The sequence below is a fragment of the Diadema setosum genome, chromosome 20 (genome assembly GCF_964275005.1).
Source record: "Diadema setosum chromosome 20, eeDiaSeto1, whole genome shotgun sequence".
NCBI classification, from domain to species: Eukaryota; Metazoa; Echinodermata; class Echinoidea; order Diadematoida; family Diadematidae; genus Diadema; species Diadema setosum.
This window is the reverse complement of record NC_092704.1, coordinates 7,469,042-7,484,865: the sequence shown is the minus strand read 5'-3', so window position 1 is coordinate 7,484,865 and position 15,824 is coordinate 7,469,042. Positions and strand designations below refer to the sequence as shown.

The window sequence follows — 15,824 nt, the reverse complement described above, 5'->3', positions numbered from 1 at the left end:
AAAGCAAATCCCAAATAGTAGTGACTTTTATACTCTATAAAGTGAAATAAAAAGACTGAAATATAGCTACATGACAACACTATGAGCGTTTACACGCATATCCTAGTCTACAATGAGCTGCAAATCAAACTGGAAAGGAGCTTAGCCGAGTAGAAAAGATCTAAAACCATTTTCCTTTCCAGAAATACCTATAGATTCTAGAAGAATCTCACACATGGAAACATTTGCATAATCACAATCACAGGAAAACACAATCATAATTATACAGTGTCCCGATTTAATTCTTACGGTTTACATGCATCCAACAGACACATAGTAATTTGTTTGTTTTCTTGATTTCACACCATTCACTTAAAGACACGACAAAACAGAACACTCAAGACAAATGCAAACACACACACACACACGCACACGCACGCGCTTACAAGGTCATTTTGGAATTATACAAGCGCATTAGCTGCAAAGCAACAAAAGTCTTTTGCAAAAAAAGAGCAACCGACATAAATTGTGAAATTCATTGAAATAAGAGAAAAGTTGGGCTTTGGGATAATGATTTCATATATCAATTTCATATCGATAGTTCATATAATAAGGAACACATGACTAAAGAATTCTGAAATTAAATATTTTAGTGCAACATGAAAGAAATGCAATCAATGTTAGAGAGGATGAATTGCAATTATCTTAAAATTGGCAACCACTCTTCTACCCCCCCCCCCCCCCGCCCATGGGTGCTCTGCTTATCCCTCGTCAACATTTCACGACTGGTCTTGGAGAAAAGCAGGTCGATGACGTGACCGATGACACGGAGGTGTGACGTCACACAATGGACTGCAAACCCAGAGGATCTGGTGGGACCATCCCGCACTCTGTCCGCGAGGTACGGCGCGATGCGTCTCCCATGCGCGCAGTCACTCCACTTGTGTGAACCACTCTTATGAACAGTTCTGCCCCAGGTATGCTGAGGAGCCGGAACATTGGCATCTTCAATCACTGACAGCTCGCATAGTCACACACAAAAATACACACAGTTGTTGTCTTTTTCCCTGTTTTCCCTGCTTTCTCAGAATCGTTGTGACCGACTTTTTCTCCTTCTTTTTTCCTTTTTTTTTAATGGAAGCTCTTTGAGTAAATATTATCTGCATTGTTGCTTATGACTACCAATCAGAGTTTCCTATCTTAAAACACTAACAAACAATCAAACCAGATACAACGAGTGAGCGCCCAAGCACACCTGCCAGCCCGTTGATCAACCAATCGGAGAGCTGAAGGCAGATTAAGGGGCGTGGTCCACTGAACTGCCTGAATACCGCTAGTGGCTTTGGGAGGCAAAGTCCCATACACTCTCCTGGATGTTATACCAAGTTTTACCCAGTAGACATTTTTGTAAAGAGTATTATTTCGCATGAAGGAATGATTTCAATGGCTATGTGTGATTATGCACAAAAAGTCGTGTAAAAATGTGGAGTCCTACTTTACATTCATTATGCCCTTACGACAAGAAAAATTTACAAGAAGGAAGAGTTCATTGCTGGTCAAGAGGTAAATATACACTGTATTAATGCACTTTTTAAGTGCACAGCGCCGCTTTCTTATACAGTCTTGGAACAAAACAAAAGAAAGGTGGAAAATGAGGAACAAAAGAAAGGTGGAAAATGAGGAGCAAAAGACATTTGATTTCAGGGTCAATTTTCAAAGCATACCAGTCCTACAGAGCTGTCTAAATTTCCTTCATACGTCAAACAACCAGAAAAGGTTGACTCCTTCTGACCTTATCATCCTCACCTTCGACAAAACACAAAGCAGCAACAACAACAAAATATTCTTTCCTTCTCAACTAGTCACGTATAATATTTCCCACTGTTCCCATTAACAGCGAATCACGCACGCATGCGCATAAAGATGCAGTAGTCATCACTACAACGTACATGAAGATGGTGTTGTCATGAGGTATACAATCATCACTGTCTATCTTCACAGGGCAAGCTTAAAATGCCCCTGAGAGCACGCAAGAGACTATTCCCATCTCCCTGTATACCATTAATGTATCAACAACCTACACACGTCTGAGAAACGCTGCAATATTTCCCATCTCTCTATGTCTCCAACACTGTACACTTATGTACCATTACTCTTTCCCCCTAATTCCAATGAAAGGATTACAGCTGTTCGAAGTGCCAATAACGAGGCTTGGTGACGAAGTGCTATGAAGAATTTCCCTTTATCTTTTCGCTTTCCTCCTCTTTTTCTTCCTGACCGTACGCGGGATTTTGATGCCTGGAACTGGCCGCTTTGTAGATGGGGTTGATGGTCTGTTGAAACAATTGGAAAATAGAGAGGTGTGAGTTCATGAATGAGGGCCTGTCTGCGAGATTTTGGCACATAAAATATTGATGAAGTTACCTCTTCATGAAGCATAAACGCCATTCTCGATGTGAACGACTTTTTCTGGTCACTACAGGAATGAGCTCCGAAAATTCGACATGACGAGGGCATGCGTTCTCCTGTTATCCTCTTTTCTCTTTCTCTACATCATACATCATTATTTATCATCACTAACTTTTCTTCCCCTCGTCTCCTTCTCTTCGTCTTCTTTCTTCCTCTCTTCTTCCCATCTTCTTCCATTCTTGTGTTTTTCTTCTCAACTGTTTGCATGATTTCAACCTTTCTTCACGGTGGCAAACAGGAATTATAAAGCAAACACGTGCAATTCAAACAAAGCTAAAAGTGAATCGAAGTTCAGCAGGTGAGATTTATGTGGGAGACTGGAGGACTTCAACAGCAAAAACAAACAAACAAACAAACAAACAAAAAGTGGGTTGTAAACCTTGCAGTCTTCGATGATTTGATTGATGGATAAATACCATTGCTATGACAAGTTTTGAAAATAACAATGATAATCATCGTGATGATGATGGTGTAAATATAAGATGAGAAAATAATGAGTCATAATGACAGGGGCGGATCCAGGAATTCCGGAGGGGAGGCGCCTTTGCAAAATGAAAAGGGGTACACGCAGCCCCCTTTTTCTTTTTATTTCTTATTGTTTTAACTAAAAATAAAGAGAGGGCGCGCACCCGGTGTGCCCCCCCCCCCCCTCTGAATCCGCAACTGTAATTACCATCATCACTATCACCATCATCATCATCATCATCAACACCATAACTATTCCTAACGCACTGAGCATATATTCGGGGCCTATCCATAACTCTTCCATACTTCCAATACTTAACATGACAACACTGTGATTATGAGATGTGATTTAAGTTTGTAAATTAGAGGTCCCAGACAAAAGACGGTATAGAAATCTGCACTTGGACATAATGACGAGGCGGGGGAGAGGTAGAGAAGTGAACAGGAAGGCAAGGTACAGTTAGAATGGGTGGAGCAAGGGGGAAGGGGGAGGGGATCGGCAGGGGCGGATCCAGGATTTCGTTAGTGAGGGGCGCCTTTACAAAATTAAAGGGGGGCGCACGCACCCCTCCACCATTATTTTCTTTTTATTTCTTTTGTTTTAACAAAAAGTAAAGGGCGCGCGCCCGGTGTGCTCCTCCCTGGATCCTGCACTGGATGGGTGGGGTAACTCACCGAGCTAAACTGGGCGTTCTTTCTGTCGCGTTCCCACTCCTCATACTCCTTGCGATCTAAGTACGTGATCCAACACTTGTAGATGATAATGAAGAGGATACCTATGAGGACAATCGCAACGGCCAGCCCAACGGCGACCCACCGCGCGTCTACTCGGTAGGGTACCACCAGGGGGCACACTGCGTGTAAGAAGGGCAAGTGAGCAATAACAATGAGTGGATGACATTACATGTTACAATATCTTGATATCCAGAGTAGAATCCTCGATACCAGCACAATACTTCATTACAAGCCTGCCGTCATAATTTATTTACTCTACGATTGGTCTATTGCCACTACCCATCCACGCCTATAAATAGGGGCATAGAGGGGCATTATTGGGGTAAATCTGAACATGCACGCGCCAGTTAAGATTTGCGCCAAAATTCCCAATCTGAAAGCCCTAACCCTCATCTTGTGTATCACGGTGAGAGGCCGGAAAAAATGACAGTCACTGTTTGACTGATGCGATTTAAATAAGTGTATCAGCAACGGAAAGTGGTCGAAAGAAAAAAAATAGTGACCCTGATTAATGTTGAACCACCCGGTGTGAAAGGACTAACATCACTTAATGGCAAAACCACTGGAAAAGGATTCAAAGCAGGGTTACAATTTTGCATCATTGACTGTACGTCTGAAGGCCTGATAACCTTCTAAATCGTGTCCATTATGTCGCATTCTATTGCGAAATTATTTATTATCATCTTGTTTGGGCAAGAGAAATTAAAAAGAATAACCAAATATAGTTTATTCTCAGATAGAGGTCTGATTAAGAGTTGTTCACATCTACTCAAAAAAAAAAAGACATGTGGATTATCTAAACTGATCGAGGAATGTACAACCTGTGTCGGGATAATATTCTGTCAGAGCACCACTACAATAATAATGATGATAATAATATTAATGATAATAATAATAATAATAATATAAAATAATAATAATAATAATAATAATATAAAATAATAATAATAACAATAATAATAACAATAATACCTGTAATAATACAAACCTGGTTCTTCTAGCACGTATAACGTGGGCACATCGGCCGTGCCGTTGGCAAAGTATGGCACAAACACAATGGAACAGTTATCCGCGTGAGGCACTGAGCAGTTATACTCGTATGACACTGTGGAGGGTAAAGGGGGGGGGGATAGAATCCAACGAGACATTTTTATTAAACCATCAGCATCTTAAACGACAAAACTCGCTTCTTATTTAGATGAAGAACACAAGAACACAACGTAGCAATAACCATAAACATCAGAAATTTGTCCTACAAATTCATCAAACGTTAGTCAATAACTTGGTTTATATCACTTCGAAGTTTTGAGACCATAATTGTTTTTGGCTCTATAATATTTTTCCATGATGATATTATTGTCTAGAAAATCGCAGCAATAATATTACATATCATTCCTCTTTCTTTTTCCTGCAAAGGTAGCCTCTGTGAAAAATCCAGCACTCCTAGCTACATTTGCATTTTTTCTTTATACTTTATTTAACTATTCGGAAGATCAAGATTAATAAAAATTGGAACTTTCTGAGATCATGAATTACGTCCGAACATGAAATATCTATCACTCTGATGAATGCATTTTCGTTATTTTTTTTCCTGACAAAACTAAGGCCTTTTAATCTACAAAACTATTGGTCATCCTTCTATCTTGGTAACACGAACAGTTGGGAGCATCTTAAAACATACACGTAATTCATGACCCGTATGAGAAAAGAACCGTAGGGAGGACTTTATTTTTTTTTTCTGTAGGGGTGCATCAAACTACTCCCTTTGCGCCCTGTTGACACAGACTTTCATTTCACAATTCTTTTTTTGTTTTACCAGGGTATGATATATTTTTTGTCGCAATTCAAATATCCTCTCGTCACATCTCTATTTCATTTCCATGAATGCAGAATAGTTATTCTAACACTTAGCATTATCTGAAAATTCTTGGTGCTGCCCTCTGTTGTTTACACCCAAATTATGCCACACCATAAACTTAATCATGCTAATGTCGTCTCATAATATCATATGATGTAATATCACACAACATTTTATCATGTAAAATCAGGTCACATACACGTATAATGAGGACCAAAAAGATGGACACGCTAAGCTTAGTTCTGTCTCCAGCCACTCAAACTCACCATCCGGAAATGACTTCACAATGACAATCTCTGCAACGCACATACTGCATTGCTGCTCGGTCAGTGGCCCCGTGCTAAAGGCTTTGCACTGCACGCACTCCTGGTAGACCTCACACTGTCCCGAACATGTCTGAAAAATGGAAGAATACACAACAAAAATAATGACAAGATACACAAAACTATTCCACTGGCCACAAGTTTGTTTGTCAAAGTAACATACATTGGAAGTTAACATGAATATGCAAGAGTATAGGAAAATCGGGCAGATCTGTAAGGAACTTCTAACTTCACATCTTTTGACAACAAAAAAATGATACTTGTCACAATTACAAAAATAAACTAGTCCATTTTTATCCTCTCAGAACCAGTGTTTCAAAATATCACTTGTTCATATGGTACGTTTGCTTGTCTTTGCCTCTGGCAGCTAAAAGGACATTTATCCCAAATATAAATGTGGATTCAGTGAATGCAAAAATACGAGTAGTAGATTGTAGTGAAGTTTGCGGAAAATCAGACGATCTGTTAACTTTAAAAAAAAAATCAACAACTTTCATCGTTTTTTCCCATTTTCCTCAAATTTCCTTGCACAAGTGTGTTCGACCAGTATAGTTGCTCAAGCCACGTATAAATTATGTGTACATGGTTGACTGCCCCTTGACCGAGACTCCAACCCTAAGTTGTAGCTCTTTAAACAAGGGATTCTCCCGCCTGGACCACTTAGCAAACTGGAGACTGATTGTGCGAACATTCGCACATGTTCGCACATTCTACCATATCATAATATGAAATTAAGACAAAGCTACTCTAGACGGGATAAAGCTAATTTCTAAGCAGGAGAAAATACAATTTCAAGCGGGAGACGTATAAACGGGAGAGCGGGGGATTTTGCGAAAATAGCGCCACCAAAGCGAGAGAGTTTCGAGTCTCTGCAGCCTTGAATGTAATCAGTAGGACTGGTTCAGCTACTCACCGCACAGTCAAAACAGGTGGCGCCCTTGAAAGGCGAGTCCGCCTCGCATCTGCAGGATCCGCAGGTACACGTCCCGTGGGCATTGCAGATGAGCTGGGGAGGGACGAGGAGAGAGAGAGGAGAACAATATTGTTAAAGGGATAGTTTAGTTTCGGTGAGATGGGACTTCAGGTTTTGAACGTTTTTTTATGATTTTTTTTTCCTTTTTTCGTAGATAACGAGAACCTTTTATGAAAATTACTATGAAAAAGCATGTAATTTTAAGAAAAATATTAAAAGTTTATTTGATAAAAACTGGTTTGGAAATGGTTTTCCAAAACAAAGTGATTCTAAGGCGGGACCCAATTTTTTTTTAGGATCGCATTGTCTTTAATGTTTTGTTTTTGGATATCCCAGCAATTTCCAAACCGATTTCATCAAATAAACCTTCGATTCCACTTAGAATAATTGTATGCTCTTTAACATTTCAGAAAGTGGTTTCTGAGTGTCTCGCCTAGAAGTTAAAAGCTGAATCCTCATCTCAACCAATACTATATCATCCCTTTAAGGGAGAGAATGTCAGGTCAACAAGGCGATTTGAGATACGGTATTATTCTTTTGGAAATAATTTCGCATCAATTCATACATTCTTGCATTACTCCATGCTAGGGAAATGCTGAATGAATTACATTATTATTTTGATTTAAAAAAATAGTTGAAGATTCACTGGAGAAATATTGGGGAAATTTTCATAACGTATAGTGCGAGCAATCATGCTATCATAAACAAAAGGTTTTAGGTATACTATAAAATGGACTGATCAACTGAATTATTCTTTGATCTATCTATCTATCTCTCTACGTACCACCTATCTATCTATCTATCTATCTATCTATCTGTCTATCTTTGTTTCTTTCCATATATCCATCTAATATATATATATCCATCAATTCATCGTATATATATCCATCATATTTATATTGATTAGGTTGTCCACGTGTTGGCAAGATAAAAAGATAAATAACAAAAATGGAACAAAGTTTATACTGTATCACCAACGGTTTATTTCTGCACACAAATTTTCGAGCGTCTCGCCGCCCTTTCTTTATCAACACTTGAGAAAGGGCGGCGAGACGCTCGAAAATTTGTGTGCAGAAATAAACCGTTGGTGATACAGCATGAACTTTGTTCCAGTTTTGTTATTTATCATATTTATATTTTTTTTTTTGAAACAAGGAACAGAAAACTGACCAGAAACAAATAATAAATAGCTAACAAATAATAAATAAATTTCTTTGCTCAAAGTTTTCGCTATAGATATATATATATATATATATATATATATATATATATATATATATATATATATATATCCATCAATTCATCGTGATCTATTTATCCATCCATCCATCTAAGGAATTGCCAACTCATGATCACGCACAAATTCACCTGAAGAATGGTTCCTCTGCACAACTTTATTGAGCTTGGCTAAATTTTAACCGGAGACACACGTAATGCTGTGACATGGAATAATGCAGATGCAGTTTGCAGAGTTGGAAACTTATAGTAAAAGTAGTCGATGAAATCATACTCTTACACAGCAAATCAGCCAATCGGATCGAAGAAGTACATTGTACTAATATCCGTTTTTTTTTCTTTTTAAATAAACCTACAGTGGACTCCCGTTAAAACGAAGTCCTTGATCCCGGCAGTTTTCTTTTGTTATATCGAAATTTTGTCATAACCGCAAAAGTAAACAAAAAAACAAACAAAACAAACAAACAAACAAACAAACAAAACAAACAAAAAAAAAACATAGGGAGGATAATGTTACGGCCTGCATTTTTATTTCGTTATAACCGTGTTCGTTATAATGGGCGTGCACTGTATAAGGCAAGCACCGAAACACAATGCCATGTGTGATGATTATGACCTTACCCCGTTTGGTGCTCTGCATGGCTCTTGTGACCTGAGACAGTTGCACGAGTCGCCTGTGTAGCTGGACGTGCACACACACTTGCTCTGTTGGGTCGCCATGTCGCACTCACATCGTCCTCGCGAAGGGCCTGATTACATAGGGAAAGTTAAGTAAACTCTGCTTTTTAAGTATATTCTGGTGAATTAGTGGTCAAACACTCAAAACACCGGCTGATATCTGCAATAATCTTAAGAATTGATGGAGACACATTACCCATAAAGAAAAAAAAAATCCACAGAAGTTTGTACTAAAAAGTAATTGTGTTTAGTGAAGTGTTCGACTTACAAGTGATTTTCTACATCATTTTTCTTATATTTTTGTACTTACTTTTTGGGGCAAGTCAAATTTGTGTTCGGGCAAGTGTTATCCAACAATTTGAAGATTTGCTTGCCCAACTAGGCAAGTGTTAAAAAAAAAGTTATATAGCACCCTGCAAAGATAGCCCGGGCAAAATTCCGGAAAAAATAGAGCCAGATGTCACCTTCTATGCTACGTTCCTGATGCATTGTGAAGCCAACAGCAATTCTTTCAGGGACATGGGGAATAAAAATATTCTAAAAATATGTCAGTAACAAGTCCAAGGAATGTGTGTTTTTCTTTGAAAAGAAACAAAGAAGTTTTATGGAATTCTCTTTAATACTATCCTTATTTCATACACCTGCATACGAATATTTACACCTAGGCAATTGTATCCGATCCGATTTTTTTTTTTTCTGGAAGCACGTATAACGTAAAACGTTTCCACAATTTCACCTTTTCTCTTTCTCTTAATAACCCTTTCACTGTTCAGTCTTTATTTCAATTTGCATCTCACAGATGATAATCACGTCTTTATCTCTCTACCAGAATCTCTTACCGCCACACAACTGTCCGTCGTAGAGGGGGCAGTTGAAGTTGTCGCACTGGCAGTACTTTCCTGACACCACGTGGGTGGGGTCCTGTTATTAGGTAGAGAGAGAGAAGAGAGAGAGAGAGAGAGCGAGAGAAATTAGTAAATAGAAGCTTGAAAAGAAATAGACGCTCGGTGCCCAAGAATTTATTCCTCTTGCGTGCATTTATATGTTCGCTTTTGATCCTTTGATCTACCCATTTATCTCATATAGAAGAGCGAGTATAAGAAAAATATATTCATCCCTACTTATACTGTCACTGTCACTCAGCTCGAGTTTCAATTACTTTCTGACATGTATCATTCAATATCATTTATACTACTAAGAAATAAAGAATCAAAACAACAAAACAAATAAAAGCAACCCTGGCAACAAGTAACTGCAACTTCGATAGCACCATCAACAGCAACACTAGCAACAACAATTTAAAAAATCACAACAACAACCACAACAACAGAAATATCCTTTACTGACCACTTTGTTAACACTGATTATTGCGTGGGTATAATGAACGGGGACAGTAACACGATAAACAGCTGACCAACTTACCGATTGCTTATCGCAGACACACTCGCCGCAGACACATTCCCCGCGTCCGGAGCAGATCAGGTTGGACGCTGGTCTGCAACACAAATAAGTCAAACGAATACATCAACAGTTTTATAACAAAACTACTATTACCACTAGTACTGATGCTGCTGCTGCTACTACTATTACCACTAGTACTACTAACTGGTACTACAACAACAACAACTACTACTACTACTACTACTACTACTATACTACTACTACTACTACTACTACTACTACTACTACTACTACTACTACTACTACTATTACTACCACTACTACCACTACTACTACTACTACTACTACTACTACTACTACTACTACTACCACTACCGAATCTATCACCACCTCTGCAAATGATAACAAATTATGATGATGATAAAAGCAAGACACAGAAATTACTCGTGTTAAGTTGCAAAAACTTATCGTTAAATGTAAAGTCATATCGCCACAAGCAGTAAATTGCCAGATATTATAACATACTAACTTTCAGTGTCTTATCTTATGGCGCAAATATTCTGATATGAGCCATTTCGTTACATTTCCCTGTTCCTAGTTCTCGACATGGCTCTGAAACCTGGTTCAGAAGGAACTCGAGCAAGCAAGGAACCTCTAGTTTCTAGGGAAGACACTTAATTGACTAAGCAAGATTGCCGGCTCTTTTGTGGTTAACGAAGAAGATTGGCCAAGAAAACAGGAGCATACAAAATGATACTTACGCCATGCAGGCGGCTCTATCGTCCCCAACCGTGGCTGTCTCCCCGCTGCACTGGCAGAGATCACCGTAGCGGCCCGGGTTGCAGGCGCATTGGCCACAGGCGAATGTCCCGTTTCTATTACACTCGGGACTATTCAGGATCTTGAAAGAAACGAATACATGGAAATTTTAGTGAGTGTTGAAAGCATTGTCTACAAGTGAGAAAATACAGCATTCGGAATGTATCTCTCTCAACAACGGGCAAATACCGGTAAAGAAAAACAATGGGCTAACTAATTAACATTTCAGAACTTTACCAACTTAATCAACACCATAATAACATTATGAAAACGCAAACAAAGAAAGTAGACGAATATATGTCTGAGAAAACCAAAGGTTTTGTATCTTATATTAATTGGAATCGTATCTACACTGTTTAACTGTTTCGCAGTTACCTGTCAAATTTCGATCATTTGTCTTTATGTAGTGCATGTGACATTATTTTATTTTGTACCTGAATGTTTACATGAATAAATTTTCTTTGTGAAAAAAAAACAAAACATGAAAACGCAGAGTGTACAGCAGTTTGAAAAACGAATGAGCCGACGAACACAGAAATAAACACATTGAGAAGCAGATAAGAGTTAGAATTAGATCGCATATTGTTTAATCTCAGTGAAAGCAGAAGAAAACGTTTGTCTGTTCATTTATTCTGCTGCTGGCGCTTTGGGGGTACTATATTTGGGGTATTAATATTTGGCAATATTAATTGAAAGAGGCAATAATACTTGATCGTCTACATAATATGATTGGATTAGAACATTTTTGTTTCTGTGTGTGTATATGTTTGTTTGTTTGTTTGTTTGTTTGTTTGTCTGTTTGTATCAAGGTGAAAAGTGAAGCACCAGATTGTGGCAAAATGAAAATAAATTACGAACAATTGTCATTTCTTCTCATGTCATTCTAATGTCGCATTCATGTCACGAACGCCATATATGAGCTCTGGATGACTATAATTACCCTTCAATGCCGTGATGAACAGCAGGTTGCAACAAAGAAATACAACCATGGACATGTACCAAATAAATGTCCTGATAAGTAGTACGAAATGTGCATTATTATACTTGAATGTATTCTGGAAAGTATAAAAAAGTTATTAATTAACAATCTATTTCTATGCACAGCCAATGGCATTCTAAGATGTTGGTCAGAAGAGCGGTTAACTGAGACGGATAATGCCGAGATACCCCCCGGGCGGAGTGTCGATTACTCACCCCTCCAAGCTCGCAGTCGCAGTCGCAGTCGATTTCGACATTGACCGTCATCGCCTCGCTGAAACCAACCGGACTCACGGTAAAGCTACGAGAGGGAAGAAAAAAGAAATAAATAAGTGAAAAAGATAAATAAGTGCCAAAAAAAAAAATACACGAAGCCTAAACCAATAAGCAAACCCGTCGAGTCGGAACAGAATCGTGCACAGGATTAAAGTTGAATTGCAACGTTTTCCCTCTAAGTCTCAGTCAATTTTGGTAACAATAGTCTACCTTACAAACTGAAATGAACAATTTATTGATGGGTGTTTTGATAGAATAGATGGGTGGATTGTTACCACGGGGTGGTAAGAACCCCCTTTCACGCTTTCGCTTATCTCATTCCCGAAAGAATGGCCAGAATGCATAGTCAAACAGAACAAAGCAGCTTCTGAGTTCTATAACACCGCAAAAGTTAATACGAATGTTGGCAATACTTTGGACCTTGAACGGTTATAGGGTTGGTGAACATTTTGTAACCGTGGGTGATCAACAGTTGGGGGAAGTGATCAAAATGAGTAGTCCTCGAACACTTTCCAGTTGGATTAGCATTACAATTACCTCGTCGTGCCGCCTGGTACGCAACTCTCGGCTGTCACGTCGATCGAGAAAGACACGGTGTCGCCGATGGTCAAGCCATCGCATGACATCGAGTTCGGTGTCGACACCCCGTTCAGGCAGTGTGAGGTGAACTCGAGCAGCAGTTCGTCGCCGACGTCGACGTTGAGCTCTACGACGGATGTAATTCTCTGAGAAGAGAGAAATCGGTACAGTCGAGAACATATTTCACACACGGCATGATGTGGGCTGCTACCTCTATCGAAACTTAAATTTTACTTACTTTACTTCCCTTTCAGACTTTAACATACTGGTGCTCCCTTAATAGAGACTGCCTGTTACGTTTAAACAACTTTTGATGCCTTACATATTATACTACTGCAAAATCTACCTACAAGATTTGATTGTGTGTTCTCTACTCATTTTTAGACGGAAACAATAAGCCCAAGGATTGTGGCAGACCCAACATTGTATTACTACCCCTGTAGGAGCTAAAGCGGGTCATTCTATTGTGTAAAGGAGGAAGATAAAGTGATAAGTCCAATGTTTTGAGTTTTGATTTGAGTTACCCCTTGGGTGCCAAAACGAGTCATCACTGCAACTAGTATACTGGATCTGAAGAAAACCATGTATGAAAATAACACACTGCAAAAAGTCGCGCGTTGAATATGAAACACCGAGCTGGTGCTAAATTTCCGGTGCTCATTTGTGGTGTTGAATTAACACCTCCGGGTGTCACTTCAAAATATGAAACTTTTTTTTTTTCAATATAGGTAATTAGTTACTGTTCTTCTTGTTGATTTTGAACTTCAACAAGACAAACAAGAACCTTCCGATAAAGTACTTGTTGGTTGTGAACACATCTACACCACAGTAACACCTGTTGGTGTGGTCTCCTACTGACACTAGGTGAGTATTATACCACTGACATCAACACCAGCAATATCAAATCAACACCATGTATTGTCATTGTTGAATTAATACCAGCGTATACAGTGTTAAAACTATCGGGGTGATCTCCAGCTACAGCGACAAATCAACACCACAAAATGCAATGTAAACACTTTTCAACACCATCACAACAGGCTTTCTACACCTGTCGGTGTGGTCCTCTATTGACACTTGATCGGTGTTAGATTCAACACCCAAGGTGTAAAATCTAACACCGATCTTTTTGCAGTGCACCTTGCTGCAGGCCTTGATGTCTTTCCTCAGAGACCAATGAGGCCCATCTGTACAATTTGAATAAGTTTGTGTCCTCTGCCCCCAAAAGGATGATTCCCACCGCCCTTGGCTGCAGGGATGGTAAAGTATTGGTTGAGATGAGGATTCAACTTTTGACTTTTTGCGAGATACTTAGAAAGCACTTTATCAAATGTTAAAGAAAATACAATACTATCAGGAATTCAATGTTTACTTGTTACTAATACTCTTATCTGCACTACGGAGGCGAGCTGGTCATAATCAGCTGCTTTCGTGGGGTCTCTGCCAAACCATTTTTGGATGGGTACAGCTATTTGTCTCCATTATTGCGTACCCTTGCATGCACGACCCTTTATTGTATCTTTGCTAGTAAGCAGTTACTTGAATATTTGAAAAAAAAAATATGATAACACACAGATAATGTTTAAATTGTTTGTACCAAAGAAATGGCTTTATATTGTGTTGAAGTAATATTTATGTATTTTATCCATCCTCTGTATAATTATGTTGCTTCGAGAAATCAATAAATTCTATCATTTGGGGAAAATTTTTTACTTGATTGAAATCGGACTTGAAATGGCCGAAGATGTCCAAAAACAAAGTTAAACAAAGCGATCCTAATTAAAGATGGGTCCCATCCTTTATTAGGATCGCTTCGTTTTCAATTTCACAGCGATTACAAAACCACTTTTATTCAGAACTGTTCCTCTTGGAATTATATGTTTTGTAATGTTTCGTAAGAGGTTTCTCATTATCTGAAAAACAAACAAACAAACAAACAAACAAACACATCAAAAACATCGGAAACCTGAAACTCCATTGCAACCGAAACTATACCATCCCTTTGTGAAGACCCGGCCTTTGATTTTAAAGTAAAAGATGAAAAAAAAACAAAACATTCTTTTCAAGCGTACAATTACTGCATGACGGACAACGCACAGAAAAAAAAAGAGAAAACTGTTGCCTCAGATATTCTACAAAACTGCTAATATATTTGTAAATAGTGCCAGAGATGCGTGACCAGGGGCCCGTTTCATAAAACTTGTCATCAGTGACAACTGCCACATTTCTATGACAAATTTTCTCTCAGCCAATCAGATGCAAGGATTTCAGTAGCTTGTCACATCTATGACAACTTGCCACTGATGACAAGTTTTATGAAACGGGCCCCAGGTTGAAGTTCTGTCCACTCACATTGTACAGACGCTCAATCCAAAAGAGGATGTTGCTGGAGTCTGCAGCTAGTTGACCGATCTGGGACCCCTGAATATGCGGCAGAAGACTCTGAAGAAAGGAAGCAAACAAAGAAACGAAAAAAGGAGATTTTGAGGAACATATCGACACTTAAGGGGCGATCACACATCGTCGGTTTAGATGGCGGTTCATGGCGGTTCTCAAACCGCCGTGAACCGTGTCCCAACGATGGCGGAAAGCACTTTGCGATGTGACTACGTTCTCAACACGTTTTGAACACGGCGCTAACGCGGATTGGCGCGGTAGTAACACGGATCTCCCCGAAAGGTGGAGAAGTCCATACCATGCCCTTGTAGTTGGATGCAATCAGAGCCCTCTCACTCGTCTTCAATGGGTTACAACAAGGTTGTTCTTTGTTAGGTACAAAAAGAGAATTTCAAAAGAAATTCCGAAACGTTGTAACACCCTGTGTATTTACAGATTGACATATCCAAAGTGATGCAAAAAGCAATGTCTTCAAGTTTCAACATGCTTTTTTCTCTCTCTTTTAACTTTTAAAATATCTGTTATTAAAAAGACATACATGTCAAAGCAGAATCCAACATAGTTTACAAATTTCCTGTTCATTTGCAGGTTTACATATATCAAGTGATGTAGAAGTACTTGCTTGTTTCAACATCTCTTTTTTTTTCTCCTTTCTTGA

At 38.9% G+C, this 15,824-nt stretch overlaps 1 protein-coding gene across 1 annotated transcript in view; it reads right to left on the bottom strand.

Moving 5' to 3' along the window:
• Positions 1-725: 725 nt before the first annotated feature.
• LOC140243334 (integrin beta-3-like) overlaps positions 726-15,824 on the bottom strand; it is a 31,964-nt gene continuing 16,865 nt past the window's right edge. Inside the window, exons 9-20 of the mRNA XM_072323009.1 lie at positions 15,122-15,211; positions 12,728-12,915; positions 12,131-12,215; positions 10,879-11,018; positions 10,139-10,211; positions 9,556-9,637; positions 8,660-8,787; positions 6,743-6,835; positions 5,773-5,902; positions 4,637-4,753; positions 3,589-3,767; positions 726-2,312 (exon numbers count right to left, since the gene is read on the bottom strand). Of these exons, the coding sequence (XP_072179110.1) occupies positions 2,205-2,312; positions 3,589-3,767; positions 4,637-4,753; positions 5,773-5,902; positions 6,743-6,835; positions 8,660-8,787; positions 9,556-9,637; positions 10,139-10,211; positions 10,879-11,018; positions 12,131-12,215; positions 12,728-12,915; positions 15,122-15,211 (1,413 nt within the window). The 3' untranslated portion in view covers positions 726-2,204. The remainder of the gene's footprint in view (positions 2,313-3,588; positions 3,768-4,636; positions 4,754-5,772; positions 5,903-6,742; positions 6,836-8,659; positions 8,788-9,555; positions 9,638-10,138; positions 10,212-10,878; positions 11,019-12,130; positions 12,216-12,727; positions 12,916-15,121; positions 15,212-15,824) is intronic.